We start from the raw sequence: 27,604 nt of genomic DNA on the forward strand, positions 1-27,604 counted from the left end.
ACCTCTCTTCTGCAGAGATGGGAAGAAGAGAAAGATGAGGAGAGAGGGAGGAGGGCTGCAGGTGCCCAGTCCCCACTCCCTCCACAAGTGTCCGGTGCCAAATGTTCAATGGTTGGGTCCAAGGCAGCCCGCGGAGGAGGCCGCCCAGTGCTGCTGCTGTTGCCCCCAGGGGCTACAGCAAGAATCCCAGCTCCACGCTAATACTGAATGTGTGCAGAGTGGCCAATGAACTGTGCTGGTTTTTTTTTTAAAAAAAAAAAAAAAAAAGGCAAACACAAATCTAAAGACATGGATAAAACCCAAGAGAGCCCAGGCCCACACTGGGTGAGAGGCCTGGGGGGTTGGTGGGAGATGGTGCAGACAAGGGAGGTCTATACAGCAAATGGTTTATATTACAGATGACTGGCAGTTTAGAGTCTCTTCCCAGTTCTACTGCTGCTCCAGCCCAAAGAGGGCAAATCAAAGGAAAAGAGGAAAGGTGGGACACTGTGATGGGGCATGCAGGGTCAGAAGCAGCAGGCTGGGTGCGCTCAAATAAGCCCTCGCCGTTTTTTGTAGTCTTCCAAGTTTAGAGATCTCCTTGGAGCCCCATCTTTGGCTGGTGGAGCCTTGGAAGTGATGGCCAAAGCCTTTGACTCTGTGGGAAAGAAGAGCAAATTGGCATCTGAGGCGCCTACGAAGTCCTTTGAGTCTCCTGCTTCACTCCTTCCAGTCGGGTTGACTGTCCCTGCTCCCTCTCAAAACATGCCCACAGCCCCGCTTACTCTGGCCTCTATAAATAATGATGAGTAGACACCTGCACTTCTTCCCTAAAATCAGGCCTCCCCCTGACCGAGAGAGCCATGTTGCCATCTGGTCCTCAGCCATCACCACTCCCCCCACCTGTACCTACCTGAGCTGGGAACTTGTAAATCAATCTTCACATCGAAATCATGTACTTTGAACAAATCTTCTGAGAGGTCACTGGCTGACTTAGAATTCAAATCTTTATCCTTTCCCTGACCCTGCAATGTGAAGAGAAAAACTAACTATAAAAGCATAAATACAAGAGGACTTCAAGAAGCAGCGGCCACTAATAGTAAAAAAAAAAAAAAAAAAAAAAAAAAAAAAAAAAGCTAAGGCCCTTTTCTGATTCCTTCCCTCAGAGGGAGGACAGGAGAGGCCACTAAGGTGGTTTCTTTTCTGAAGCCTGAAAGAGGAGAGGGAAGGCTCATGTCTGTGGTGTGGGGCAGAAAGGATGGGCTTAAGACAATAAGTTACTTTCTGACCCAAGATTTCAGGAATTCCTGGGACAGTGTGCACTCCACAGGAAAAGACCTAACTTAGGCAAAAATCTGCTTCTAAATTGGCAGTTTCTCTGCTTAACATTCTAGTTTTCTTTTTTTAAAAATTTCTTTAAAGTTTATTTATTTATTTTGAGAGAGCGAGCCAGTGTGAGAGGGGCAGAGACAGGGAGAGAAAGAATCCCAAGCAGCTCCACACTATGAGCCTAGAGCCCGACTCAGGGCTTGAACTCATGAACCATTACATCATGATCTGAGCCGAAACCAAGAGTTGGACGCTTAACCAACTGAGCCATCCAGGTGCCCCTGACATCCAGTTTTCAAAGAGCTTTCACCTTTACAACGGTCTGATGCTTATGTGTCATCAGTTCCTCCCAGTACCCTGCGGAGCAGCAGGATATAGAGTATTATCCCCATTTTACATAGGAGAAAATGTGGCTCAGAGGGCTAGATGTCAGTTGCCTAAAGCTGTAATCAAGGCCTTAGTTAAGTAGTGGTGTTGGGTTTAGCACTTAGGTTGTCTGACTAAAATTCAGTAGCTGTTTATTACATTTGTAAACAATCAGGATGGGGAAAGGGCTGCAAGTGAAAGGCTATGTTCTTCCAGGTGGGAGAGATCAGGCCCCAACGAAGCCAAGCGTCTAGCCCACAGGACAGTGCTGCACTTGCCTTGCTCATTTCCTTTGGAGCATCTGGTAACACTCCAGAACCGTATTTTGCATTCAGCTGGGCCAATATGGCAGCTTGAACAGCCGGGTCTCTGGACTGAGAGAGAAAATCAAGTTATTTTAGAGATTTAAAGCTCACAGAGTCCTACCCGCCGACCACCACTAACATCACAAGCACCACAGTGGACCCATCAGCAGCTCAGTGGGGTTTTCCTCAAGGCAGCAAAAAAGAGGCAATTAAAAGCTTTGAAGCCCAGCCCAGGCCAGCCTGGCCCTAGGTGGCCCAGCCCACACATTCCTAACGTCTGCCACATTGGTAAACCCACCCTGCCAAAGAGGGGTTAGTCCAGACGTTTCTACAAATCCATGCCAGGTTTTCACTACCTATAGGTCCTATAGCAAGATAAAAAAAAAAAAAAAAAAAAAAAAAAGAGAGAGATAGCCAGACCCAAGAGTTTGAGGCAAGCAAATCCCACTAAGACAACATTATTTTTAACTTCCTTATTAATCTCCTAATGGAATTCATTTTATGTCCTAGAATCTAGGTCCTAACTAAAAACGTCCTCTTTAGGCACTCACATTAGAAACGATGGTAGGTTTGCACTGCCGCCTGGTAAAGGGATCCATCTGTTGGTTTTTCATGTTGTGACTTTCAGCCTGAAACAGAGAGCATGCGTTACAGGACTGCGTCTCCTTCCCCGCCTTCACTTATCCTAGCTTACACATACGTAACAGTCTTTGCAAGAGCTTAAAAGAGTCAAAGTCACGTATCATCCTCTTCTCTTCAAGAACACCAGACCAGATATGGGAGCAACAACAAAAGAACAAAACTGGAAACCGAGAAAGACGAACACCTGTGGAGCAGAATCTATGGGATGGGGAGGGATAAGAAGGGCAGAAGAATGCTGCTTTTCACTATAAATCAATACATCTTATGGGTCTATGTGTGCACACAAACACGTGGATGTGAAGAGTACATGTTACTTCAATAATTAAAAAAATTAACTGGAGCAAGATGTATAGAAGATTTCATATCATTTTATTAATTAAAATGTCTTCAGGGATCCAAATAAAGTTGTTTACTCACCACAAGGGCCTTCTCAGACTCTACGATGTTCCACTCCCGGTTCCGCTGGTTGATGTAACTGTGGGTGAGTAAAAGGGTGAGTCAGTCGGTTGGGGAAGGAGGGAGGGAACCACTGAGCCCTGACCCCTGACCCCGGAGCCTCATGCAGCCAGTGCAAGCACAGCATGTGCAAGGCCACGGGCTCACCTGATAACTGTGGCGAGGTCTGTGGGTCCAGGATAGGAGCCCAACCAAAACAGATCAGTAACACACCTGATGGCAGATATGTTCTTGGTCCGCTGGCGGTCCAGGGCCTCTGCCCGTTCCTCTAGCTCATTCAGCTGGTCTTGGATTTGTTTGGCCTTGTCCTGATCCCCCAGGTCCTCAGCCATGGCCTGCACAAGAGAGAAGTGTGAGTTTTTGGCTATGACTGGCTCTGTAACAAGTATCCCCTTACTTTCAGCACAGGCAAGACATAGCCAAGAGTTTTTGGCTATGACTGGCTCTGTAACAAGTATCCCCTTACTTTCAGCACAGGCAAGACATTTGTTCACTCAGTGAACAAATGACAGGAGATATGAAAGAACGCTGAAAACAAACTTTACAAATGCAAGGTATAATTCTTATTACAGTAGTAACACCTTGTCATATAGCTATCTGGCTCTGGGCCCCCGGTTGCAGCGATATCTAACATTAACCTTGGAACCCAGGCCCCATGGGGCTGACTCACCCTAACAAGGCTCACCCCATCGTGATGTGAAGAATGGAAAGCCACCCACCTCAGCTGGGTTTGGCAGTATCATTTGTTCAGACCCAGTGCTCATATTACCCTGGGTTCTGTCTTATTACACACGAAACTAAAGGGACTTTCTAGAAAGTAAGGGGAACAGAACAGACACAATCAATTTCAATTTATAGAAAGGAAAATGGCCAAGGGATGCTGCCTCACTGCTTGGAAAGCCCTGTGTTGCTTATGCTGGAGCCCAGCATTTACCTCCCATCTTGCCACCACTAACTTAGCAGAGGACACACAAGTCTGATTTCTACACCTTTCAGGATGAGGAAAGAGGTTCAAATGCAAGTCCTCACCTTTTCCTTTAGCAGCTGAGTCTTCTTCATAGCATAGTTGGGTGGAGCTTTCCTGAACCTTTCTTTCTCTTTTACAATCTGTACCAGAGAGGAGATACCAGCAGTGAGGTATTCCTAAACTAGTTTTGTAGACAGGCTAAATGAGCCCATTTTGGAGGCAAGCAGCTAGTTAAGAGGGGGCTGCTCTTCCTACAGCAGTGTCATGCCCCAGAGAGAGAAAGCGAGTTCATTCCAAGGGATACTATGCTGCTTCCAGGGTCACGGAGATTCTTCTGGGACAGTCTGAAGGAACATGCACCAATAAACAGCAGCAGCCCAGGGACCTGGTACTGTAAGGCTAGCCACTGTCCAAGAGAACAGAGATCAAAGAATTTTACCAAAATGTTTTGGAGAAAGGAAACTCATGAAGGACCAAGCCTAGCAGAAAACAGATCCTTGAACTCTAAATACACGTCTTTACTCTAGGATTTCAAATGAGAGCGTATAGAGAAAATCTTAATGAATTATAAATAAAGTAGTAATATCAATATTCTCTCATCCTTATTCAATCCTTACGCAGAGTTAAACATATCAAGATATAGGGAAAGAAAAGAAAGTCATGATCTTCTCTAACACTGGTTCTTACTGAACCTCCAATCTCTGGGGTACCAGGTTTCTTACCTCTTCAATGTCCTGATCATTGAATTTATAATTAAGAGCTTCTTTAATAGACAATTCCTTCTTATTGATTTCATCTAGAGTGGGCAACTGCATGCCAGCAGAGAACATCTAGACCAAAACATGATAAAAGCTTATTAAGGGATTTTAGAGACTTTCTCAGGGTCTTCACGAACAATTGGTAGGTGCTATCTATCCACTTACCGCCTCTTTCCACTTCATGAATTCACTTTCAGTGAATTCCTGGTTTGAGACAAACTCTAGGCGGAACACTCGTTGGTCATTGCCATGCCTACATAAAAAAGAGAAAGCATCTCCAAGAATGGGTATGTTAACTGCAGTACCAGCAAAACAACCCTACCAGACTGTGAACCACCTATCTCTGTGGTTCTCAATCCTATCTGCCCCTTAGAATCATCTAGGAAGATCTAGAAATTCCAATCATCTAATCATCTAGGAAGATCTAAAAACTCTAATGCCAAAGCATCACTCTAGCTCAACTGGAACAGAATCTCTGGGAGTAGGAACCAGGCAATGAAATTAAACAAACAATACCTCCCAGGCTGTTTAATGGGCAGCCAGGATAAAGAATCACAGCTACCACTGGAAAAAAAAACAACAACAAAACGACTTGGCTAGTGCTTCAAAAGTCCATTTATAATAAAATGTTACAATCAACTGGCAGTGAGAATATGAAATACTATGTAGATATTTGAATGACAAGGAAATTCCATTCCTTAGAAAGAAACTGCTTTAAAAAAAAATTTTTTTTTAATGTTTACTTATTTATTTTTTTTGAGAGAGAGAGAGAGAGAGACAGAGTGAGAGTGGGGGAGAGGCAGAGAGAGAGGGAGACACAGAATCTGAAACAGGCTCCAGGCTCTGAGCTGTCAGCACAGAGACCAACACGGGGCTCGAACTCACAAATTCTAAGATCATGACCTCAGCTGAAGTCCGATACTTAGCCGACTGAGCTGCTCAGGTGCCCCCCAACTGGCCCTTTTCAAGAAGACCAGGAAAGATGACAGTGCCAGGAGAAGAGAATGGAGACCACAGAGACCAAATTAGGCCAGGCTACAGCTGGGTCTATTATCTGTTATTTTCGGTGATCCTGGCAAACTACTTCTATTCCTTTTCATATAGGGTCTCTAGAATTTTCAGGCTCTAAGAGGGCAGGGATTTTCATGTTTTTACTTTGTTTCTGCCTCTATCCTGATGCCCAGAACAGTGGCGGATAGCAAGCACTCAGCAAATATGTTACTGAAGAGAAACGAAGTCCTGAAAGGTGGCTTGACTTGTCAGAAGATGAGGTTAGTGACAGCCAGAAATAGAAGCAAGCCTCCTGACCACGGTCACCAAGGAAATGCCTGCAGGGCTCTGGGATGAGGGGAGCTTGACATTTTCCTTCTCTACGTCCCATCACGTCTTGTCCTGGATCTCCCCTGTGAGAGGGAGACACCCTACCTTTCCTTACGGGCAAAGGCAGAATATAAGTTTCCCCTCTAAGTCCCCACTGGGCACAACAGAAATTTACTGTAACAAGAAACGTCACACTGGGAGAGAACAACAGCTCCAACAGACAGTGCCTGTGCAGAGGCTGCCACCGCCGCACCTCCCCTACCGTAGCTGTAGCCCTTTGTTTGTTCTGGTGCCACCAAGCTGGTAGACCTTGGCGGTTTCCACAACACCCGTGATCTCAGCCACCTAAGTGAAAGGACAGAGACACCAGTTAAAAACAGACTCTTTCAGAGCTCTCCACACCACTCTCTCTGGCTCTCCTGACCTAACTACAAAGAGTGACCCTGCACTAAGAGGAGCCCACAGCTGCCAGACGTTCTGGGCACCTTCCTCAGGTTTACAACCCAGATGGCCAAGCACCAGGCGCCCCACGCACAGAGTGAGTGAGCGCCAGGAGAGGAGGTGGTTAGCCTGGCAGGGCCCATTAGGAGCTTCCCCTCTGACCCAGTCCTCCCTTACTAAGGGGATACACTTGGGATTTCAGAGGTCAGTGTTATCAATCAAACATGAAGACCATGGAGGTCAGTTTCTGTTTGTCAAGCTTTCCGGGATGTGGCATGGCTGCTGGTCCTCACAGAAGGAGGTAAACACATATTAAAACCATACAACCCAGGATAAAACAAACAAAAACAAAAAGAAAAAACATCAAACAGCTATGTTCCAGCCATCCAGATCACAGAAGCAGTGCCAGAACTCACAAAACCACCTCTATTAGGTCAGAGGGTGGTTTTTTTGTGTTTTTGTTTTTAAACCTCAATATAATTCTGTTTCAGAAGTCTCTTGGTATGTAACATGGAAATTTTTCATTTATTTATTTTTCAAATGAACAAAGCTTCCAGATTATGTAACAACCAATGAATACTCCCTTCTTGCTGTTTCCCTTCTTGCTTTTATATGGAAGGGAAAGAAAATTATTCTAAATCCAAACCCCCCCCACCCTTGGGCTCCAAAGACCGTCAATAGTTCATGAAGGATCTCTGGTCACCTCAGACTGTCATTATTCTATGGGCGTCTCAATTAGAGTCTATTTTCCCATCAAATGGTGGCAGAAAAGTGACAGATCTGTGTCATTCAGCAGCTCCTATTCCAGTTGAGAATCATTATATTTAAAACACGGACAATTGTCCAGGAAAGAAACACCAACCCGGTAAACTGGTTTGCTGTTGTGGTTTCCAATGCCGATCCGTACAAAACATCCTGTGACAGTTTTAGCAAAGAAGGGCATGTGACACCAACGTTCCAGCTTATGCCGTGATAATCGAACCCGATTCAATTCCTCGGGTAAGGAGACGGGTTGTGATTTGGGAGGGATCTCTTCTTTCCTGTGAGGAATAAAGGACACTGAGAAAAGTGTTCCTCATAAAAACAGATCAAGATACATAAATACTACCAGTTTCTTAAGACTTGACTTGACCAAAGTACATGTGATTAACCACCGAAGAAATAAATGAAGCAACAGGAAACAGTGGTAATAGAATCCTGTTCCTAATGGTACTGTGAACTGTCTTCAATGACGTGGTCATCCCAGATAACCTATCAGAGTAAGAAAACAAATGGAAGCTCCAAGACGGTCTGAGGATGACATGAAGTCAGTTCCTACCTGCCAGGCCCAGACAAAATGTCCAGGGGTGCAGTTAGCTAAGAGCCAAAGGCAGGAGCATATTTTTTGGGGAACTCAGCTCTGCAATTGAAGGTGCTAAACCAAATCAAAGTTCACCATCCAAACAAGACGATTTTGGAAACTACACTAAGCTTCTTCCCAAAGAACCCACCTAATCCTGACTACTAGACCAAAATATACACAGCTTACTCCTCTTCTTCATCAGATGACGATGTTCTGGATGAGCGGTCTGACTTTTCACTGGACTTGTCATCCTCTTCCTCTTCCTCATCATCAGAGTACACCTCACTGGTTTTTAATGGCTGTTTTTTAGCGAGGAGCTCGGCTAAAATCAAAGGGGAAATGTTTACCCATGTTCTCTCAATAAGAAACTGAAACATCTTTCATCCCTGAAAAAGAACTGGGACATGGAGCCCTGTCCTCTGTGGATTGCACTGTGATTACTTGGGTTATATACAGAGGCGAGTTAAACTAGAGTTAAATCATTCAGGCACAAGCCTCAACAGACAAAAAAAGGGGCTGGATGCTTGTTGCTAAGTGGGCAGAAAGCGTCACCAACTCTATGCACAGGTGTCTGTTATTACACTCAAGACACCTGAAGACGGGCAAGAAAGATGGGGAAAAATTTTATGATGTCTTTAGAGGGTCTTGGAGAAAAACTTTACTTTCAATTTAAAGTGGTCTTTTGTAACAACCCAAATGTCTGCACAGGGGAATGGCTGAATCACCTCTAGTACAGCCACCCAAATGGACCACTATGCAGCTATAAAAAAGGAACAAGCCATCACACTAAATCCTGAGTCAGAAAATATTTTTTGGAGGGGCAGACAGCAGATACTTTAGGTTTGTGCTTCATGGGGTCACTATTTCAACTACTCAACTTTGCAGCTGTAGATAAAAACCAGCTATAGATGGAGTGCCTGGGTGGTTCAGTCAGTTGAGCGCCAACTTCAGCTCAGGTCGTGATCTCATGGTTTGAGTTACAGCCCTGCACTGGGCTCACTGTTGTCAGCCCAGAGCCTGCTTCAAGTCTTCTTTCTATCTCCTTCTCTCTCTGCCCCTCCCTCGTTTGCACGCTCTCTCTCAAAAATAAACATTAAAAAAAAAAAAAAAGGCAGCTACAAACAATTATGAAACAAATGGGCACTGCTGCTTTCCAATAAAATTCTATTTATAAAAATAGGTAGTCTAGGGGTGCCTGGCAGGCTCAGTCAGAGGAGCATGAGACTCTTGTCTCAGGGTCATTAGTTTGAGCCCCATGTTGGGTGCAGAGATTACTGAAATAAAACTTGAAAAAAGCAAAACAGGGCACCTGGGTGGCTCAGTCGGTTGAGTATCTGACTTCAGTTCAGGTCACGATCTCACATTTTGTGAGTTCGAGCCCCAAGTTGGGCTCTGGGCCTGCTGAGGATGCTCTGTCCTCCTCTCTCTCCCTCTCTCTGCCCCTCCCCCGCTTGTACTCACTCTCTCAAAAAATCAATAAAACATGAAAAAAAGAAAAGTGACCTGAAACAGAAGGAAAAGAACTTTCAAAAACAAAACAAAACAAAACAAAACAAAACAAAACAGGTAGTCTACCAAACACCATGTGACATAAAAACTAAGGAATAACCTCTAAGATCTATAGTTAAGTGAAAAGAGCAAGGTAGAGGAAAGTATGTATAGTGAGCTACCATTAACTTAAGATGGAAGGTGAATCTGTGTTCTTTTATTTAAAAAAAAAAAAAGGAAGTGGGGCGCCTGGGTGGCGCAGTCGGTTAAGCGTCCGACTTCAGCCAGGTCACGATCTCGCGGTCCGTGAGTTCGAGCCCCGCGTCAGGCTCTGGGCTGATGGCTCGGAGCCTGGAGCCTGTTTCCGATTCTGTGTCTCCCTCTCTCTCTGCCCCTCCCCCGTTCATGCTCTGTCTCTCTCTGTCCCAAAAATAAATAAAAAACGTTGAAAAAAAAAATTAAAAAAAAAAAAAAAAAGAAGGAAGAATGTAAAAAAAATTTTTTAAGTGGTTGCCTGTTACAGAAGTGAGGCCAAGGGTGAAACAGAAAGGTATAGATGTTAAACTTCTTTGAATATACCTTGTTTAGTAGCTTTGACGCCTTGATTTGGAACCTTGTATTTCTTTCCTTCTTTCAAATTTTTTTTAGAGAGATAGCATGCACGTGAGTGGGAAGTGGGACAGAGGGAGAGAGAGAGAATCTTAAGCAGGCTCCATACTTAGTGTGGAGTCCGAAGTGGGACTCAATCCCATGACCCTGGGATCATGACCTGAGGAGAAATCAAGAGTAGGACGCTCAACCAACTGAGCCACCCAGGCACCTCCCACTTTTTTTTTTTTTTTTTAAAGTAAGCTCTACACCCAACGTGGAGCAGGAACTCACAACCCTGAGATCAAGAGCCATGCTCTACTGACTGAGCCAGACAGGTGCCCCTAGAACCTTGTATTTCATGTAATCATGGAACAAAATAATAATAAAAAGTTACCTCTACGTATCACGAGCAAAATGAAATACAGTATTCAACTGATAGCACAATCACACAAATAGGAACTGTAACAGGTAACTTTATTTTTTTTTATTTTTATTTTTTTAAAATTTTTTCTTTTTAATTTTTTTTTTTAATGTTTATTTATTTTTGAGACAGAGAGAGACAGAGCATGAACGGGGGAGGGGCAGAGAGAGAGGGAGACACAGAATCGGAAGCAGGCTCCAGGCTCTGAGCCATCAGCCCAGAGTCCGACGTGGGGCTCGAACTCACGGACCATGAGATCGTGACCTGAGCTGAAGTCGGACGCTTAACCGACTGAGCCACCCAGGCGCCCCATGTAACAGGTAACTTTAAAATGAATTCAAAAGACAGACATATAGATCAATGAAATAGCCCAGAAAGAAAACCTTGCATATATGGTCAAGTGATTTACGACAAGGGTGTCAAAACCACTGAATGGGGTTGATACTTTTTGAAAAGTGGTGCTGGGAAAATTGGATATACCATGTGCAAAAAACCCAAAAAACCAAAAAAACAAAACAGAAAGAAAAGAAAATGAAGTTAGATCCTTACTTTACACCATATGTGAATCAAAGGTAAATGTAAGAACTAAAACTATAAAATTTAGAAGAAAGCATAGGGGAAAGCTTCATGACCTTGGATTCGGCAATGATTTCTTAGATATGACACCAAAAACACAAGCAACAAAAGAAAAAAATTTAAGATAAATTATACTTCATCAAAATTAAAAACTGTATCCACTTAAGGATACCATCAAGAATAAAAAGAAACCGGGGCGCCTGGGTGGCTCAGTCGGTTAAGTGTCCGACTTCGGCTCAGGTCATGATCTCAAGGTCCTTGAGTTCGAGCCCCGTGTCGGGCTCTGTGCTGACAGCTCAGAGCCTGGAGCCTGCTTCGGATTCTGTGTCTCCCTCTCTCTCTGCCCCTCCCCCATTCATGCTCTGTCTCTCTCTGTCTCAAAAATAAATAAACATTAAAAAAATTAAAAAAAAAAAAAAGAGTGAAAAGAAACCTAAAGAATGGAAGAAAATATTTGCAAATCATACATCTGATAAGGGATTAATATTCAAAACATTTGAAAAACTTACAACAAAAAACTAAGAACCTGATTAAAAAATGGGCAAAAAGGGTGCCTAGGTGGCTCAGTGGGTTAAGCATCTAACTCTTGTTTTTGGCTCAGTTCATGATCTCACAGGTTTTGAGATGGAGCCCTGGGCATGGACCCTGCTTGGGATTCTCTTTGCCTCTCCCCCATGCCCATGCTCTAAACAAAATGAAACAAAAAATGGATGAAGGACTTGAACAGACACTTTATCAAAAAAAGATACCCTAATGGTCAATAAGTGCAAGAAAAGATGCTCAACAGCACTAATCATTACGAAAATGCAAATCAAAACCACAATGAAACACACATTTTTTATTTTTATTAAAAAAATTAAAAAAAATTTTTTTTGTTTTATTTATTTTTGAGAGACAGAGAGACTGAATGCGAGTGGGGAAGGGGCAGAGAAAGAGAGAGGGAGACACAGAATCCGAAGCAGGCTCCACGCCCGACACAGGGCTTGAACTCACAAGCTGTGAGATCATGACCTGAGACAAAGTCGGATGCTCAACCAACTGAGCCACACAGGCACCCCCAAGAAATTTTTTTAATGTTTATTTATTTTTGAGAGGAAGAGAGAGAGCGCGAGCTGGGGAAGGGCAGTGAGAGAGGGAGACACAGAATTCAAAGCAGGCTCCAGGCTATGAGCTGTCAGCACAGAGCCTGACGTGAGGCTCAAACTCACAAACATCGACATTATGACCTGAGCTGAAATCAGACGCTTAGCTGACTGAGCCACCCAGGTGCCCCTGAAATACCACTTTATACCCACTAAGATGGCTATATTCAGAAAGACAATCAAGTCCTGGTAAAGATGTGGAAAAAGTAGAACCTTTATACATTGCTGGTGGGAATGCAAAATGGTGAAGCCTCTTTGGAAAAGAGTCTGGCAGCTTCTCAAACATAGAGCTACCATATGCTTCAACAATTCTACTCGTAAGTAAATACCCAAGAGAAATGAAAACATATGTTTACCCAATGACTTATACTCAAGTGCTTACAGAAGCATTATCCTTAATAGTCAAAAAGTGGAAAGAACCCAAATGTTCATCAACAGGTGAATGGATAAACAAAATGCATATATTCATTAATGAATCAATGTATATTACAACATGAATAAATCTGGAAAAAATTATGCCAAGTGAAAAAAGCCAGACACAAAAGACTGTATGTCATAGGATTCTAATTATATGAAATGTCCAGAATAGGCAACTCTACAGAGACTGAAAGCCAATTACAGGTTGACTAAGACTGGGGAGTGATAGGTCTGGGGGTGGTGATGGCTAAAGGATACGAGGTCTCTTTTTGGGGTAATGAAACATTGTAAAGTTTATGGAGTTTTATAGCACAGCTCTGTGAATATACTAAAAGCCACTGCCTGGTACACTTTAAATGAGTAAACAGTATACCACCTTTGTTATATCTCAATAACACAGTTATAAACAAAACAAAACAAAACAAACTTCTGCTTTCTGATTCTGAAATGGACTTATCAGTATGAAGCTCACAAGGATAAAATTTATCTTTTAAAAAAGATCCAACCTCTGTGTACTGAAAAGGCTTAGAAATCACCACCAACCCAGTAGCATGAGCACTCATGAGGAGCATAAGTGGGGGAGAGGGGGGAGAGGAGGGAGAGGAGGAGGAGGAGGGAGAGGGAGGGAGAGAGAGACAGAGAGAGAATCTTAAGCTGAGCATGGAGCCCGACGTGGGGCTTGATTCTACAACCCTGGGATCATGATCTTAGCTGAAATCAAGAGTCGGATGCTCAGCCTAGTGAGCCACCCAGGTGACCCTAAGATGGGACAATTTGAGAATACATAATTGCAATGGATTAAAATACACAAAAGTATGTTTAAATCCATTAGTTCACAAGGATATTCAAAATAAGCAAACAAACCTCGTTGGTCACCTCTGGAAGTTGCTGAGGTACTATCTCAATCTGTTGAAAACTAGTAAATAAAGGGGGAGAAAAATCAACCATTTATTCTGCCTTTCCTATACAAAATGTACCTGATGATAACTAAAGAGCTGATAAGTTTACAGAGGTAAGTGAAGAAAGAAGACAATAAATGAAGAAAGAATAACAGATTAGAATATCATTATTTTGTAACTCATAATGAATTAAAACATCTAGGTAATGATTATCAGTGGCTGTGGGGAAAGAATGTACGACTATTTCCAATTCTTCACCCTTCTCTGTACCCATGCCCTTTGCCATATGTCTTGATAGTCCTCCCAGCCATTAATGATGGGCCTGGTCATGTGACATGCTTTGGCCAATAAAACATGCACACACCTGACACTGTGTCTGCCAATTCCAAGTCTAAGGTCTTAAGAAGCATCTCATGTTTCTGCCTGCCCCTATTACACTTCTGCCATCACCATAAGAAGAATGTGCCCTAGGTATCATCATCATGAGAAAAATGTGCCCGAGGTCAGAGGAAAAACAGATAGGTATAACAGACCTGGTCCCAACCTGCAGCCTGGAGACAATCCAGGCTAACTTGTACATCAGGCAACCCTCTCCTGAACTGCAGATGCATGAGCAGGAGCAAATGAGTACTTACGAGTTTGGAATAGTCTTTCATTTCACATTATTGTGGTAAAAGCTAAGTGATAGAGCTGGTAATATCATAAAATGAGACACAATCAGATATTATGTGTCTCCTGATGGAAGAATGTAGCACCACCTAAAACTTAGCCTTCCCCCGAAAAACAAAAACAGACACAGAGCAAGTCTGAATTTGTCCAGTTTTCTAACTAGAAATTACAGGAAATTCAAGAGATTAGAGCAATGCATTTAATACCACCGATGGGATGTACCCAACATCTGAGAAACTATAGAACAAATGACCTAGTTTCTTCAAAATAGGCTGCAAGGGGGAAAAAAAAGAGATGTATAGGAATATCTATACAGATTAAGTGACTTCAGGGACATATTCACAAATCACAATGTGTGGATTTTGTTTAAGATCCTGATTCAAACAACCAAATTCGTATTAATGATATAACAACTGAGAAATTTGAACACTGACTAGATAATTGAGAATACTGAGAGTCACTGTTACTATTTTTTACATGTGATAAGGATATTGTAGTATGCTTAAAACAAGAGTCTTTATCTTTTAAAGCCACATGTGGAAATATTTATGGGTGAAATACAATGATGCTGTGATTTACTTCAAAATAACCCAATAAAAGAGGGGAGTATAGATTTAACAAGATTGGTGATGAGTTGATTGTTGAAGCTGGATGATGGGTTCATGGAGGTTCATTATACTATTCTCTGTATGTGTTCAGCATTTTCCATAATAAAAAGCTAAAACAGGGGGCGCCTGGGTGGCTCAGTCGGTTAAGTGTCCAACACCTGCTCAGGTCCTGACCTCATGGTTTGTGAATTCGAGCCCAGCATTGAGCTCTCTGTTGTCAGTGGGATTCTGCTTGGGATCTTCTGTCTTCCTCTCTCTATCCCTCCCCCCCTGGTTCTCTCTTTCTTTCTCTCTCTCAAATTAAAAAAAAAAAAAAAAAAAAAAAAAAGCTAAAAAGGGGGGGTGTCCTAAAAGGGGGAGACATAAAAATGGGCACCAAAAAGTCAAATCATACAATGAGAGACACAAAGTAGCCATTACAACATTTTCCCCACTGACCTGTTCTGTTCTTTCGTTTTTCTCGCTCTGCTTTTAGCTCTTCCATGGCTTGAGATTTCTTATCTAGTTTCTCATCCCGTTTGGAACGCCGTTCCTTGTTGTGGGATGTTACCTGGGAAGGGAAAAATATGTAGGATGGCTCTTTTTATTAATAGCTAATGACAACATTCTCTATACCTAACGATTAATCATTCCGTTTTCCAATGTGAATCTATACTGGCTCTAGAAACTGAAGCTTGTTTAAGGGGAGAGAGCATCCCCTAGTGGAAAAAGAGAATAGAGCAGTAAAATCAGCCCCCGTCTTACCTGCCCGACAATCAGAAAACCTAAGAATTATAGGAATAAACACTTTCTGGAAGGACGCTCTAGATCACAGCTAATATTTTTTTTTGACACTGTCAACAAAGCTTTTTGTGATGAATGTAGAGACGACTAATTTTCACAGCTACATTTATTACCAAGTCCAGGATGACATACACCTGAGTGAACATCATAACCAATCTGGCTACCTGGGACAGGACATTTATCAACTTTCCCTTAAGGGATGCCCACCCAGCAGTGAGTTCCTTTTTTAAACGCAGACTTGAGTAAACAATTCCTGAGGAATTGAACAGCATAGCTAATGGTGAAATGGTATGTCCAGAGATTAATGAACCTATAAGATGAAGACAAGTCTTGCACTAATTGAACTAGGCTGATTTATATAAAACCATTAAAAAAAATAAAACCATCTTTTACATACACACACACTCAAAGCAGAGGTTTATTTTTTGGGTAAGCAAGAACCACTGAATTTCCTACCTGAGATTCTTGAATCTGTGTCAGCTTTTTCTTTTCCTGCTCCTCTTCTTGTTTTTTCTTTTTTTCTTTCTTTTCTTTCTTTTTGGCTGTTTTTAGTTTTTTCCTGATTTCAAATCTGGTTAAAAGGTATTTGGTTTTTAGATGGCAATGAAATATTTACAAAAACTGATTTCTATTAGATACGAGAAAGGAACTACTAAGGGGGAAGGAGTTAAACTTTCGGTTTCCTCCAAGAAAACTCCAATGTTCCTCATAAGTACATTAAAAATATTGAACCTAAGTACACCAAACATAGTTCAAAGCATTAAGTTGGAATAGACTTAAAATCAGAGAAAATATTTAGGATACTGTTGTATCCTGTTGGTAACACATAGCTCTTCTTCAACCTTCACATAACAGTTGATTTCTGGATAAGTGTAATGATGTCCTATTGGAAACAGAATGAAACCACAGAGAGCCACTGTCAAATTTTAAAGGTGTTCAGGAAAAGGCTGTATCTTAAAAACACCATTCTTGGGATGCCTGGCTGGCCTAGTCAGTAGAGCGTGAGACTCTTGATCTCCGGGTTGTAAGTTCAAGCCCTATGTTGAGTATGAAGATTACTTAAAAACAAAATCTTTAAACAAAAACAAAAGCAAGGGGTGCTTTGGTGGCTCATTTGGTTGAGTGTCCGCCCCTTTATTTTGGCTCAGGTCTGGTTGTCACAGTTTGTGAGTTCGAGGCCCCACATTGCGTTCTGTGCTGACAGTGCAGAACGCTGCTTGGGATTGTCTGTCTGTCTCTCTCTCTCAAAAATAAATAAACCTTAAAAAAGGGGGGCGCAAAAAAACCCCACCACTTTCCATCTTTCATTAGGAAAAATGCCACAACGCCACCTCCATACCAGCAAACATAATGAATAAACATCCTGTTGTCTTTAACAAATGGTAATCTAGGCTCCTTTCCTATAACAAAAATCAGGCTTTTATAAAACAAAACTATTTTTTTGTACGTAAATGTAAGGAACATTATGGAAGGAATAAAGGAATATAAAAAACACTAAACTCTTTCCATAACGCTTTAAAATAACCCCGTCAATTTTTTAACTTAATTTTTAACACAGTACACAAATTTCTTTTGTTATGTCCTTTTCATTCATAATTAAGGCTGTTAATGTACTTTTATAAGGGAATATAAAAGAGAACTGTTAATGAATTTACTGCTTAAGATTCTCTTTCTCTCTTCCTCTGCCCCTCCTCCACTCATACACTCTGAGGTGTGTGTACACGTGCTCTCTCTCAAAAAAATAAATAAAAAAAATTAAAAAAAAAAAAAGAAGATGGTGGCCGGCTGGCTCAATTGGTAGAGCACGTGACTCCTATCTCAGGGTTGTGAGGTCAAGCCCCATGTTGGGTATAGAGCTTACTTGAAGAGGAAGAAGAGGAGGAGGAAGAGGAGGAAGAAGAGGAGGAGGAAGAGGAGGAGAAAAAGGATGAGAATGAGGAAGAGGAAGAGGAAGAGGAAGAGGAAGAGGAAGAGGAAGAGGAAGAGGAGGAGGAAGAGGAGGAGGAGGAGGAGGAGGAGAAAGATTTCAAATCAGTAACTTAACCTGTACCTTAACAGAGTGGAAAAAGAAGAGCAAACTAAATGTAAACCAGGCAGAAAAAAAGAATTAATAAAGATTATGGCAGGAATTAATGAAACATGGAATTGGAGTACAATAGAGATAATCAATGAAACCAGAAGTTGACTATTTGAAAAGATCAACAAAACTGATAAACCTTTATCTAAATTGGCGCAGATAAAACGACAGAAGATTCAAATTACTAAAATCAGGTATGAAACAAGAGACAACACCATCAACCATACAGAAATAAAAAAGATACCATAAGGGAACACTATGCACAACTGTATGGCAACAGTAGGTAATTTGGATGGAATGGGAAAAATCTCTAGAAAGCCAAAAACCATCAAAACCGATTCAAGAAAAAAACAGAAAAATCTAGACTAATCTGTAATAAGAGATTGAAATAGTAATTTTAAAACTTCCCACAAAGAAAAGCTTATGCCCACATGGTGTCCCTGAAGAATCCTCCTAAACATTTAAAAAAAGAATTAACACCAATTCTTCACAAACTCTTTCAAAAAAAAAAGAAGAGGAAACACTTCTCAAATCATTCTGTGAGGCCGGTATTACCCTGACACCAAAACGAGACAATGACATTAAAAGAAAAGGATAGCTTAATATCTCTTACGAATACTGACATAAAACTCAACAAAACAGCAGAAAATGAAACCCAGCAACTTATAAAAAGGATGACATACCATGACCAAGTGGGATTTATCCCAGATATGCAAGGTTGATTCAACATAAGAAAATCAATCATTGTAATATATCGATTATTAATAAAGCACAAAAATTTCGCAACTATCTCAACAGACCCAGAAAATATTTTTGACAAAATCCAACAACCTGTCTTGATAAAAACTCTCAACAAACTAGGAATAGAAGGAAACTTCCTCAAATGGACAAAAGCCATCTATGAGAAACCCACAGGTAATATAACACTTAATGATGAAACACTGAACGCTTTCCACCATAGATCAGGAATAAGACAAGGATGCTCTCACTCTTCCTCCTCAACATGATACAGGAGGACAAGAAAAATAAAAGGAATTCATATTTGAAAGGAAGAAATAAAATTTATTTTTAAAAATTAATTTTAATGTCTTAATATTTATTTTTGAGAGAGAGAGAGAGAGATAGAGAGGGAGAGAGAGGGATAAAGTGTGAGCAGGGGAGGGGCAGAGAGACAGAGAGACAGAGAATCCAAAGCAGGTTCCAGGCTCGCAGCTGTCAGCACAGAGCCTGACTCAGGGCTGAAACTCACAAACTGTGAGATCATGACCTAAGCTGAAATTGGACCGTTAACCAACTGAGCCACCCAGAAGCCCCCAAATTTATCTTTTTTTGCAGATAACATGATCTTATGTATAGAAAACCTAAAGGAATCTACTAAAAACTAATAAATGATCTCAGCAAGTTTGGTAGGGGAAGGATCAATATACAATAATTAACTGTATTTCTATATATTACAAGGAGCAATCTGAAAATGAAACAAAGAAAACAATTCAATTTATAATAGCATCCAAAAGAATACAACATTTAGGAATAAACTTAACAAGTGCTAGCCTTCTACACCAAAAACTGTAAAACAGTGTTTAAAGAAATTAAAGAATACCTAAATAAGTAGAAAGATACCAGGTTCATGGAAAGAGTTAATATTGTTAGGATGGCAACATTTCCAAATTTGATATATATACAGATTCAACACAATTTCCCAACTGTAAAAATCCCAACTGCTTTTTTCACTTTTGCAGAAATGGACAAGCTGATATTACATATTTCATATGGAAATGCAAAGGGCCCCACATAGCCAAAACAATTTTGAAAAAGAAAAGCAAAGTTGGAGGACTCACACTTCCCAAGTTAAAAATGGACCACACGGCTATGGCTACAGTAAACAAAACCATGTAAGACAGACATATAGATAAAAAGAACAGAACTGAGAGGTAACAAATAAACCTATATATGTAAGGACTGATTTTTGAAAAGTGTGTCAAGACTGTGGAAAGGAAGAGTCTCTTCAAGTGGTATTGAGACTAACTGGATGCCTAGATGCCAAAGAATAAAACTGGATGCCTACCTCACAACACATAAAAAAATGATCTAAAAATGGATCAATGATCTAAAACTCTAAGACTCTTGGGGCGCCTGGGTGGCTCACTCCGTTGAGCGTCCGAGTTTGGCTTGGGTCATTGTCTCACAGTTTATGAGTTCAAGCCCCACACTCGGGCTCCCTGCTGTCAGCACAGAGCCTTTTATGCTACCTACACACCCTTAAAAATTTTTTTAAAAGAGGCAGCCCTACAATAGGTGAAGAACCTAACAAGGATCTCATTACTGAACAGAGGATCTCACTACTGGTGCTGTTGGTTATAAAGTGGGATGCTAATGGTGTTTACATATAAAGATCGTTATTAAGATTAAATGAGATCCACATAAAAACTTATTAAGTGAAAAGGAGAAAGTTACTGAGTTACACCACTGCACTGTCATATAGCTAAACAAATGAACTACAAAAAAAAAAATCTCAATTTTCTGTGTATGGCTCTGAGCTTCCATCTTATTTACCATTTCTGTAAACATTTCCTCTAGTCACTAAAAAAAGGCACTGACTCAGTCAATTGCCTCATTCATATAAGGTGAAAAATATAAAAACCAAGCTGGAGATAAGCCACCCCTTACTCTCGAGTTACTATGTGATTTTAATATAGGGCTTTGATGGCCTTATAGAAGACCCTCTGCTCTCTACTGTAAAGAAATACAAACTTTAAGTCATCCCTAACCATCTGGGCAATTCCAGCAGTTTCTTCTGTCCTGTTTGTTCCAAAACAGGTAACCTCAGAAGCATTTATACTCAAAACAAATGTCTATTACTTGCAGCTGACTGAAAGCCAAACATTCTTGCTTAGGATAACTTACTATACTTAATATGGTCTCCACAAGGGAACCCAGGCTCCCAGATGAAATGGAACTAACTGCTATCAGAACAAATTCTGTTTTTCTTTCATGACATTAAGTAGGCAGAAAAGGTTCCTACTTTTGAGGACAATTTTATCTCTAGAGACAAAAAGCACGTTTATTTCTTTAAAAAAATTTTTTTTAAGTAATCTCTACACCCAACATGGGGCTTGAACTCACAACCCCGAGATCAAGAGTCACATGCTCCACTGACTGAGACAGCCAGGCGCCCCAAAGCATGTTTATTTTTACCGTGAGATTCTTTTATGAGATAAGGAAGAACTTTTACCATTTAAATAAGGCAAAAGTAATTCAGAAAACAACGAAGCAGCTTTTGACTATCAAAAAGCAATTTAATGTTTGAGACTTTAAACAAAAATACATAAACCATGCTGAAAAGATGATCAGATATGTAACTCACAAATCATAAGAAGTTCTAAGTCTTGAATCCTGGGATGATGGGCTGCAAATGTGAATTTTGGAGAATTATTTTATCATTAAGAAGTCACAACCTTACCTTTTTTTCAACACCTCCCTCTTCTCTATGCGGTTGAACAGTTCTTGCTCTCGCTCCTTCTCTGTCATCTGCTCCAGACGGGCCCTGTCTTCCTCATCACCCATGAGGTCTTCTCCATAGCCATCATGGAACTCTTCATCTTCTGAAGAAGAGTCTGAATCTGAACTGGAGGAGGAGCTGTTGCTATCAGAGTCCGACACTTCACCTACAAGGCCGAAACGCAAGATTAGGTTATGCTACAGAAGACTAGGGCCACACAGGGGAACCCCCCCCCCCAACCCAGTGTTGATAATCACTATCACCTCTGCTTTCTTCTTTTTTTTTTTAATGATTTTTTTTTTTAACGTTTATTTTTATTTTTGAGACAGAGAGAGACAGAGCATGAACGGGGGAGGGTCAGAGAGAGAGGGAGACACAGAATTCAAAACAGGCTCCAGGCTCTGAGCTGTCAGCACAGAGCCCGACGCGGGGCTCGAACTCACAGACCGCGAGATCATGACCCGAGCTGAAGTCGGACGTTTAACCAACTAAGCCAGACAGGTGCCTCATATGCCATTGAATCTTTGAAGAGTATAAGCCTGAACTATCTAAGAAAATTCTGTGAGGTGATAACGAAAATACTGTCTATCTGAACAGAAGCCACGTGTGGCTACTGAGCAATTGAAATATGGCTAGTACAACTCATTGAAAAACTCAATTTTAAATTTTATTTAATTTTTAACTAATTCAAATTTAAATAAATTCTGTTGTCAAATGTTCTCCAACTTGGGCTGGCTGGTTTCAACAACAAACTATTCAGGTTACGAATTTTTGGCAATAATCCATAAGTGATTTTTAAAGTATCTTTTTAAAATATTTCATCAGGAAGCACCTGACATATGTTTGTTCTATTAGTAGTGGCAGTAATTTGGATTACTTGGTTAGGTAGTATCCCCCAGATTTTTTCCTTTGTAAAGGCACCCTTTTCTCCTTTGAAGTTAAGAAGATACTTTGAGACTGTGTAAACAGCTTGTTCTCCAATAAACTTTCATCCAGTGGTTTTAATACTCACAATTCTTAAGTAAAGCAATTGTTACCATGATGGTTGAAAAACAGTGATCTTCTATCATTTCTTCTACATCTATTAGTTAGTATTAAAAAAATTCAGTGTTTTAATGAGTCATGACACTGACTGGTGAATTCCCAATGAAACTGGATCTTGACAGGATAAGTGGTGATGGAAAAAGGCAGTATACATTACAAATGAGTATAAAGTTAAACTAGCAATTTAATAAGAACTCTGCTTGACTCAATTTGATCAAACCTTCACAGGCATGTGCTTAAAACCAGGTTGGACTAATTCTATACAAGCCAGTTTGTACATACATGTTATTTCTTAAAAGAAATGTAAAGTTTATCATTCTAGTCTTGGAACAAGTTCACCTTCATTCTAGTATTAGCAAAAATTCTGCACTTGATTTCAAAATAAGAACATTAAAAAAAATTTTTTTTAATCTTTATTTATTTTTTAGAGAGAAAGAGAGAGAAAGCAGGGGAGGGGCAGAGAGAGAGGGAGACAGAATCTGAAGCAGGCTCCAGGCTCTAAGCTATCAGCACAGAACCCGACACAGGGCTTGAACTCATGGACTGTGAGATCTTGACCTGAGCTGAAGTAGGACACTCAACCAACTGAGCCACCCAGGTGCCTCAAGAACATTTTTTTTTTTTTTTTTTCAAACAGAGTTTGTATCTGGTTCAGGGATTTTTCTCCCTGGCCAGACTATGCATGTGTAAAGGAAAAGAAATGAAAGGGGCGCCTGGGAGGCTCAGTCGGTTAAGTGTCTGACTTCAGCTCAGGTCATGATCTCGCTGTCTGTGGGTTCAAGCCCCGCATTGGGCTCTGTGCAGACAGCTCAGAGCCTGGAGCCTGCTTCGGATTCTATGTCTCCCATTCTCTCTGCCCTCTCCCGCTCTGCTCTGTCTCTGTCTCTCAAAAATAAAAAACATTAGAAAGGGGAATACACTCAGGGTAAAGTGGGTTGAGACTCTAATGCAGGAAGTCCTCATAGGTTTCCTGGATGGGCTTCAGGGGTCTCACTAACCCTTTGGAATTGTATCTGTTTTCCTTGCTTCATTCAGATTCTCAAAGGATCCATGACCACTGAAAAGGTTATGGACCACTGCAATAAAGACAGGGGCGATGAGGGGCGCCTGGGTGGCTCAGTCGGTTAAGCGTTCAACTTTGGCTCAGGTCACGATCTTGCGGTCTGTGAGTTCGAGCCCCGCATCGGGCTCTGTGCTGACAGCTCAGAGCCTGGAGCCTGCTTCGGATTCTGTGTCTTCCTCTCTCTCTGACCCTTCCCCGTTCATGCTCTGTCTCTGTCTCAAAAATAAATAAACGTTTAAAAAAAAAAAAAAAGACAGGGGCCATGCTGTAATGCAGGCCCCTTTCCCCCCCATTTCTGACTCTGTAGCTTCAACCTGGCAAGAGTGGGGGTTCACCCCCAGGTCTGGGCTGCTTGGCTCACCTTCCTCAGGGGCTGAGCTCTCAGCAGAACTGTCTTTATCCGAACTGCCTGAGGAAGCAGTTTTGTTGGCTTGTTTCTTCATGGTTCCTTTCTTCTCTATTTTTCTGGCCTTTCCTTTCTTCTTATTTTTATTGCTCCCAAATGTCCACTACAAGCAGAAAAGAAAAAGGAAAACTGAAACAGGCACTTTATTGGGAAAAGCTAGAAAAGTCAAGAGTTGAGTCTCTGATATTCATCAAAATGATTACAAGAGTCTCTACTATTTTTGACCCAAAACAAATATACTTTATATGAAGAACGGTATGGATTTTTGAAACCCTGTTTTTAAAACTTCAGAACTCCCAATTTGTAATTTCTGAGAGATAGTAGATAACGGATATAATCAACATAAAATTTAAGTAATGTTATTTTTTTAAAATCACAACAGAAATACAAAGATGTGAAACTTAGGGCAAATCAACTGAACTAACTAAGTTGGTACAAAACACAGCTTCTAATGCTTCCTGTGGCAGAGAGGGAAGTAATTGCTAGGGGCTGGTATGTGCGGGTTTTATACACAGGATGGTTTAATTCTGGAATGGGTCCCAGGAAGGCAGGGAATAAAGCTTGTTAGCAGGAGAAAACTGTACAAAGCACAGAAAGGATAAGGGCCGATCCCTGGCATGGATGGGAGCACTGGTACCAACTGCAAGGAGGCAGAGAGTAGATTGTTAAATATATATACATGTGTTTATTTTTCTTTTTTCAACCTCAATATATAACACTACAACATGATGTTTAAATTGTATCATCCACAGGAGATGTTACGTCTAAATAGAAGGATCTTGAAATTTGTGTTATCAAATAACAGGCAGGTAATACACAATTACCACAAGGCCAATAAAATTGCCTTCATTAAGCACTTTAATTATAAAAGGACTATGTGATTACTTTAAAAATTCACAAATACTATTTGGTTATGTTAAACCATACCTCTTTATTTTATGTACTACAAAAAATAATCCTTGTCTTTCCAGCATCACATTGAATAGATCCGGTATTAATATAAAATGTCTACGTTTACTATTTAACAAAGTCTTTGCTTCTTCTATAATGTAATCATAAATTAATCTCCTACCTCACAACAGTGAAGATCAGAAGTAAATTTATTTTGGAGGTGTATTTTGGGGGCAGGGGGAGGGATAGTTCTGATGGTGTTTCCATCTTAGAAATATTGCTGTGGGTGCCTGGGTGGCTCAGCTGGTTAAGCACTGGACTCCTGATTTCAGCTCAGGACATGATCTCATGGTTTGTGAGACAGAAACCAGCACTGGGCTTTGAGCTGAAAGCGCATGTGTTTGCTCTCGCTCTCAAAAATAAACAAACTTAAAAAGAAAGAAAGAAAGAAAGAAAGAAAGAAAGAAAGAAAGAAAGGAAGAAAGGAAGAAAGAAAGAAAAACGTTCCTTCTGAGCTATTCTTTTTTTTTTTTTTAATATGTATTTATTTTTGGGAGAGTGCAAGTGGGGGAGGGGCAGAGAGAAAGGGATAGAGGATCAGAAGCGAGCTCTGTACTGACAAGGTGACAGCAGTGAGCTGGGTGTGAGCCTCGAACTCATGAACTGTGAAATCATGACCTGAGCCGAAGTCGGATGCTCAACTGACTAAGCCACCCAGGTGCCTCCTTTATGAGCTATTCGTAAGAACCCACACACTGCCAGACTAAAATATTGTGAAGGGGATTTTAATCTTTTGATTTTTTGTTTTAATTTACCCTCATTTTAATTGCTACTTATTTGTGTACTTAAGAGTTAGGAAGAAGGGAAAAGTGGGGGTAAAAAACCCAGCCACATGTTCTAGAATGATATATTAAACGAATGGACAGCAACTCTCCTTTAGAAGTGAATTTACCTCTCAAGCTTTAACATTTCAACACCTACATCACTATTTAGAAAGAAATCCCAATGCTTCTCCTCTGAAGCCTACTTTTCAACCATTTCACATTTTAATCACTCAAGGAAGATAATTTTTAGGTCAGTGTGAAAGAATCCAAAAGAGGCCAAAGGGTTCAATTTCTTAGTTAACTGAGTTAAAATGTATCAACTTCCTATGCTGACAATATGTATCTTTCTACAGGCAATAATGCATAAAACACCTTTTGTACTGTCTTTGGTTATAAGAAATAGCACAACAACAAACATAATAGGTAGTCAATATTTATTGGTTAGTTATGAAACCTCTTCCAGTGTCTTGGCCCTTTGTACTTCTACCACTGAGAATATGAAGAGGCTGAGAGGGTAAAGGTTAGCTACCAACATCACACATGTGTTAAGGGTGGCTAAGTCTTGGGGCACCTGGGTGGCTCAATCAGTTAAGTAACCAACTCTTGATTTCAGCTCAGGTCATAATGTCGTGGTTCATGAGAGCAAACCCCCTATTGGGCTCTGCACTGACACCGTGCAGCCTTCTTGGGATTCTCTCTCCCCCTGCCTCACTCTACCCCTCCCTGGCTTGAGCACACGTGCACATTCTCTCAAAAATAAAAAAGTAAATATTACCAAAAAAAATAGAAGAAAATAAAATGTTTTCACTTAAAAAGGGCTTTCCTGACCTGGCTAAACCTGAGCAAGCAAAGGGAACATCGTTTTTTTCCTTCCTACAATTTCAAAAGAAGTGAGACAATAAAGCGACCTCATCTCCCATGACGCTGACTCAACAGGGTCTGTCATGCCACTGGCGAACAACCAAGTTCATTTATATGTGACAGGGTTTTAGGGGAACTGTAATAACATAGGTGACTTTACTTTAAAAGGTACAAATTCTAGGGGCGCCTGAGTGGCTCAGTTGGTTAAGATCTGGCTCTTGATTTCAGCTCAGGTCATGATCTCACAGTCATGAGATTAAGCCTGTCAGGCTCCGTGCTGATAGCATGAAGCCTGCTTAAGATTCTCTCTCTCCCTTTCCCTATGCTCCTCCCCTGCCGATGTGTGTGCAAGCTCTCTCTCAAAAAAAAAAAAAAAAAAAGAAAAAAAGAGAGATTTTTTTTTCAAAGAACACAAATTCTTACAAATGTGCCTTTCAGGACTGAGAGGCTGGACTAAGGTGTTTGTATATTTACTTTCTAAAAAAGTATCCAATTTTCGATAAATCTTTAAAATCGAATTTTAGGGGCACCTGGGTGGCTCAGTCGGTTAAGCGTCCGACTTCGGCTCAGGTCATGATCTCACGGTTCATGGGTTCGAGCCCCGCGTCGGGCTCTGTGCTGACAGCTCAGAGTCTGGAACCTGTTTCAGATTCTGTGTCTCCCTCTCTCTGTGCCTTTCCCCCGCTTGCACTCTGTCTCTCTCTGTCTCAAAAATAAATAAACATTAAAAAATTTTTTTAAATTAAAAAAAATAAAATAAAATAAAATCGAATTTTATTTTGGGGTACCTGGGTGGCTCAGTCAGTTAAGTGTCTGACTTCAGCTCAGGTCATGATGTCACGGTTTGTGAGTTTGAGCCCCGCATCAGGTTCTGTGCTGACAGCTCAGAGCCTGAAGCCTACTTCGGATTCTGTGTCTCCCTCTCTCTCTGCCCCTCCCCTGTTCATGCTCTGTCTCTCAAAAATAAATAAAGATTAATAAGAAAAAAATTTTTAAACCTATTTATTTTATTTGAGAAAGAGAGACAGCACGAGTGGGGAAAAGGCGGAGGTGTGGGGGAGGAGAGAGAGGGAGAGAATCCTAAGCAGGCTCCATGCCACCTGGCCAGCACAGAGCCTGACTGGGGCTCAAACCCAAAAAAACCACAAGATCATGACCTGAGCTGAAACCAAGAGTCCAACCCTCAACTGACTGAGCCACTTAGGAGCCCCAAAATCTAATTTTAAAAACAATGTATGTTCATTATATGAACCTTTGAATACATAGGAAAGCATTTTTAAAGTTAAAAAAAAAAAAGAAAAAAAACAACAAAAAACACTTGTAGTTCACCACCCAAAGATAAACAATCACTTAAAATCTGGGGGCCAGTCTCATTATTACTCATGTATTATTATTTCATAGAGAAAGACTTCAAATGAGTTCCAATAATCTTCCAAAGAT

At 40.9% G+C, this 27,604-nt stretch overlaps 1 protein-coding gene across 1 annotated transcript in view; it reads right to left on the bottom strand.

The window, feature by feature from the left end:
- Positions 1–370: 370 nt before the first annotated feature.
- The window catches only part of RTF1 (RTF1 homolog, Paf1/RNA polymerase II complex component), a 48,847-nt gene continuing 21,613 nt past the window's right edge, over positions 371–27,604 (bottom strand). Inside the window, exons 3-18 of the mRNA XM_042989116.1 lie at positions 23,544–23,691; positions 21,037–21,241; positions 15,956–16,070; positions 15,155–15,266; positions 8,092–8,227; positions 7,426–7,603; positions 6,385–6,467; positions 4,968–5,055; positions 4,767–4,874; positions 4,107–4,184; positions 3,291–3,412; positions 3,039–3,096; positions 2,531–2,608; positions 1,953–2,048; positions 893–1,004; positions 371–637 (exon numbers count right to left, since the gene is read on the bottom strand). Coding sequence (XP_042845050.1) covers positions 531–637; positions 893–1,004; positions 1,953–2,048; positions 2,531–2,608; positions 3,039–3,096; positions 3,291–3,412; positions 4,107–4,184; positions 4,767–4,874; positions 4,968–5,055; positions 6,385–6,467; positions 7,426–7,603; positions 8,092–8,227; positions 15,155–15,266; positions 15,956–16,070; positions 21,037–21,241; positions 23,544–23,691 — 1,824 coding nt within the window. The 3' untranslated portion in view covers positions 371–530. The remainder of the gene's footprint in view (positions 638–892; positions 1,005–1,952; positions 2,049–2,530; positions 2,609–3,038; positions 3,097–3,290; positions 3,413–4,106; positions 4,185–4,766; positions 4,875–4,967; positions 5,056–6,384; positions 6,468–7,425; positions 7,604–8,091; positions 8,228–15,154; positions 15,267–15,955; positions 16,071–21,036; positions 21,242–23,543; positions 23,692–27,604) is intronic.

This window comes from Panthera tigris, chromosome B3, assembly GCF_018350195.1.
Source record: "Panthera tigris isolate Pti1 chromosome B3, P.tigris_Pti1_mat1.1, whole genome shotgun sequence".
Classification (NCBI taxonomy): Eukaryota; Metazoa; Chordata; class Mammalia; order Carnivora; family Felidae; genus Panthera; species Panthera tigris.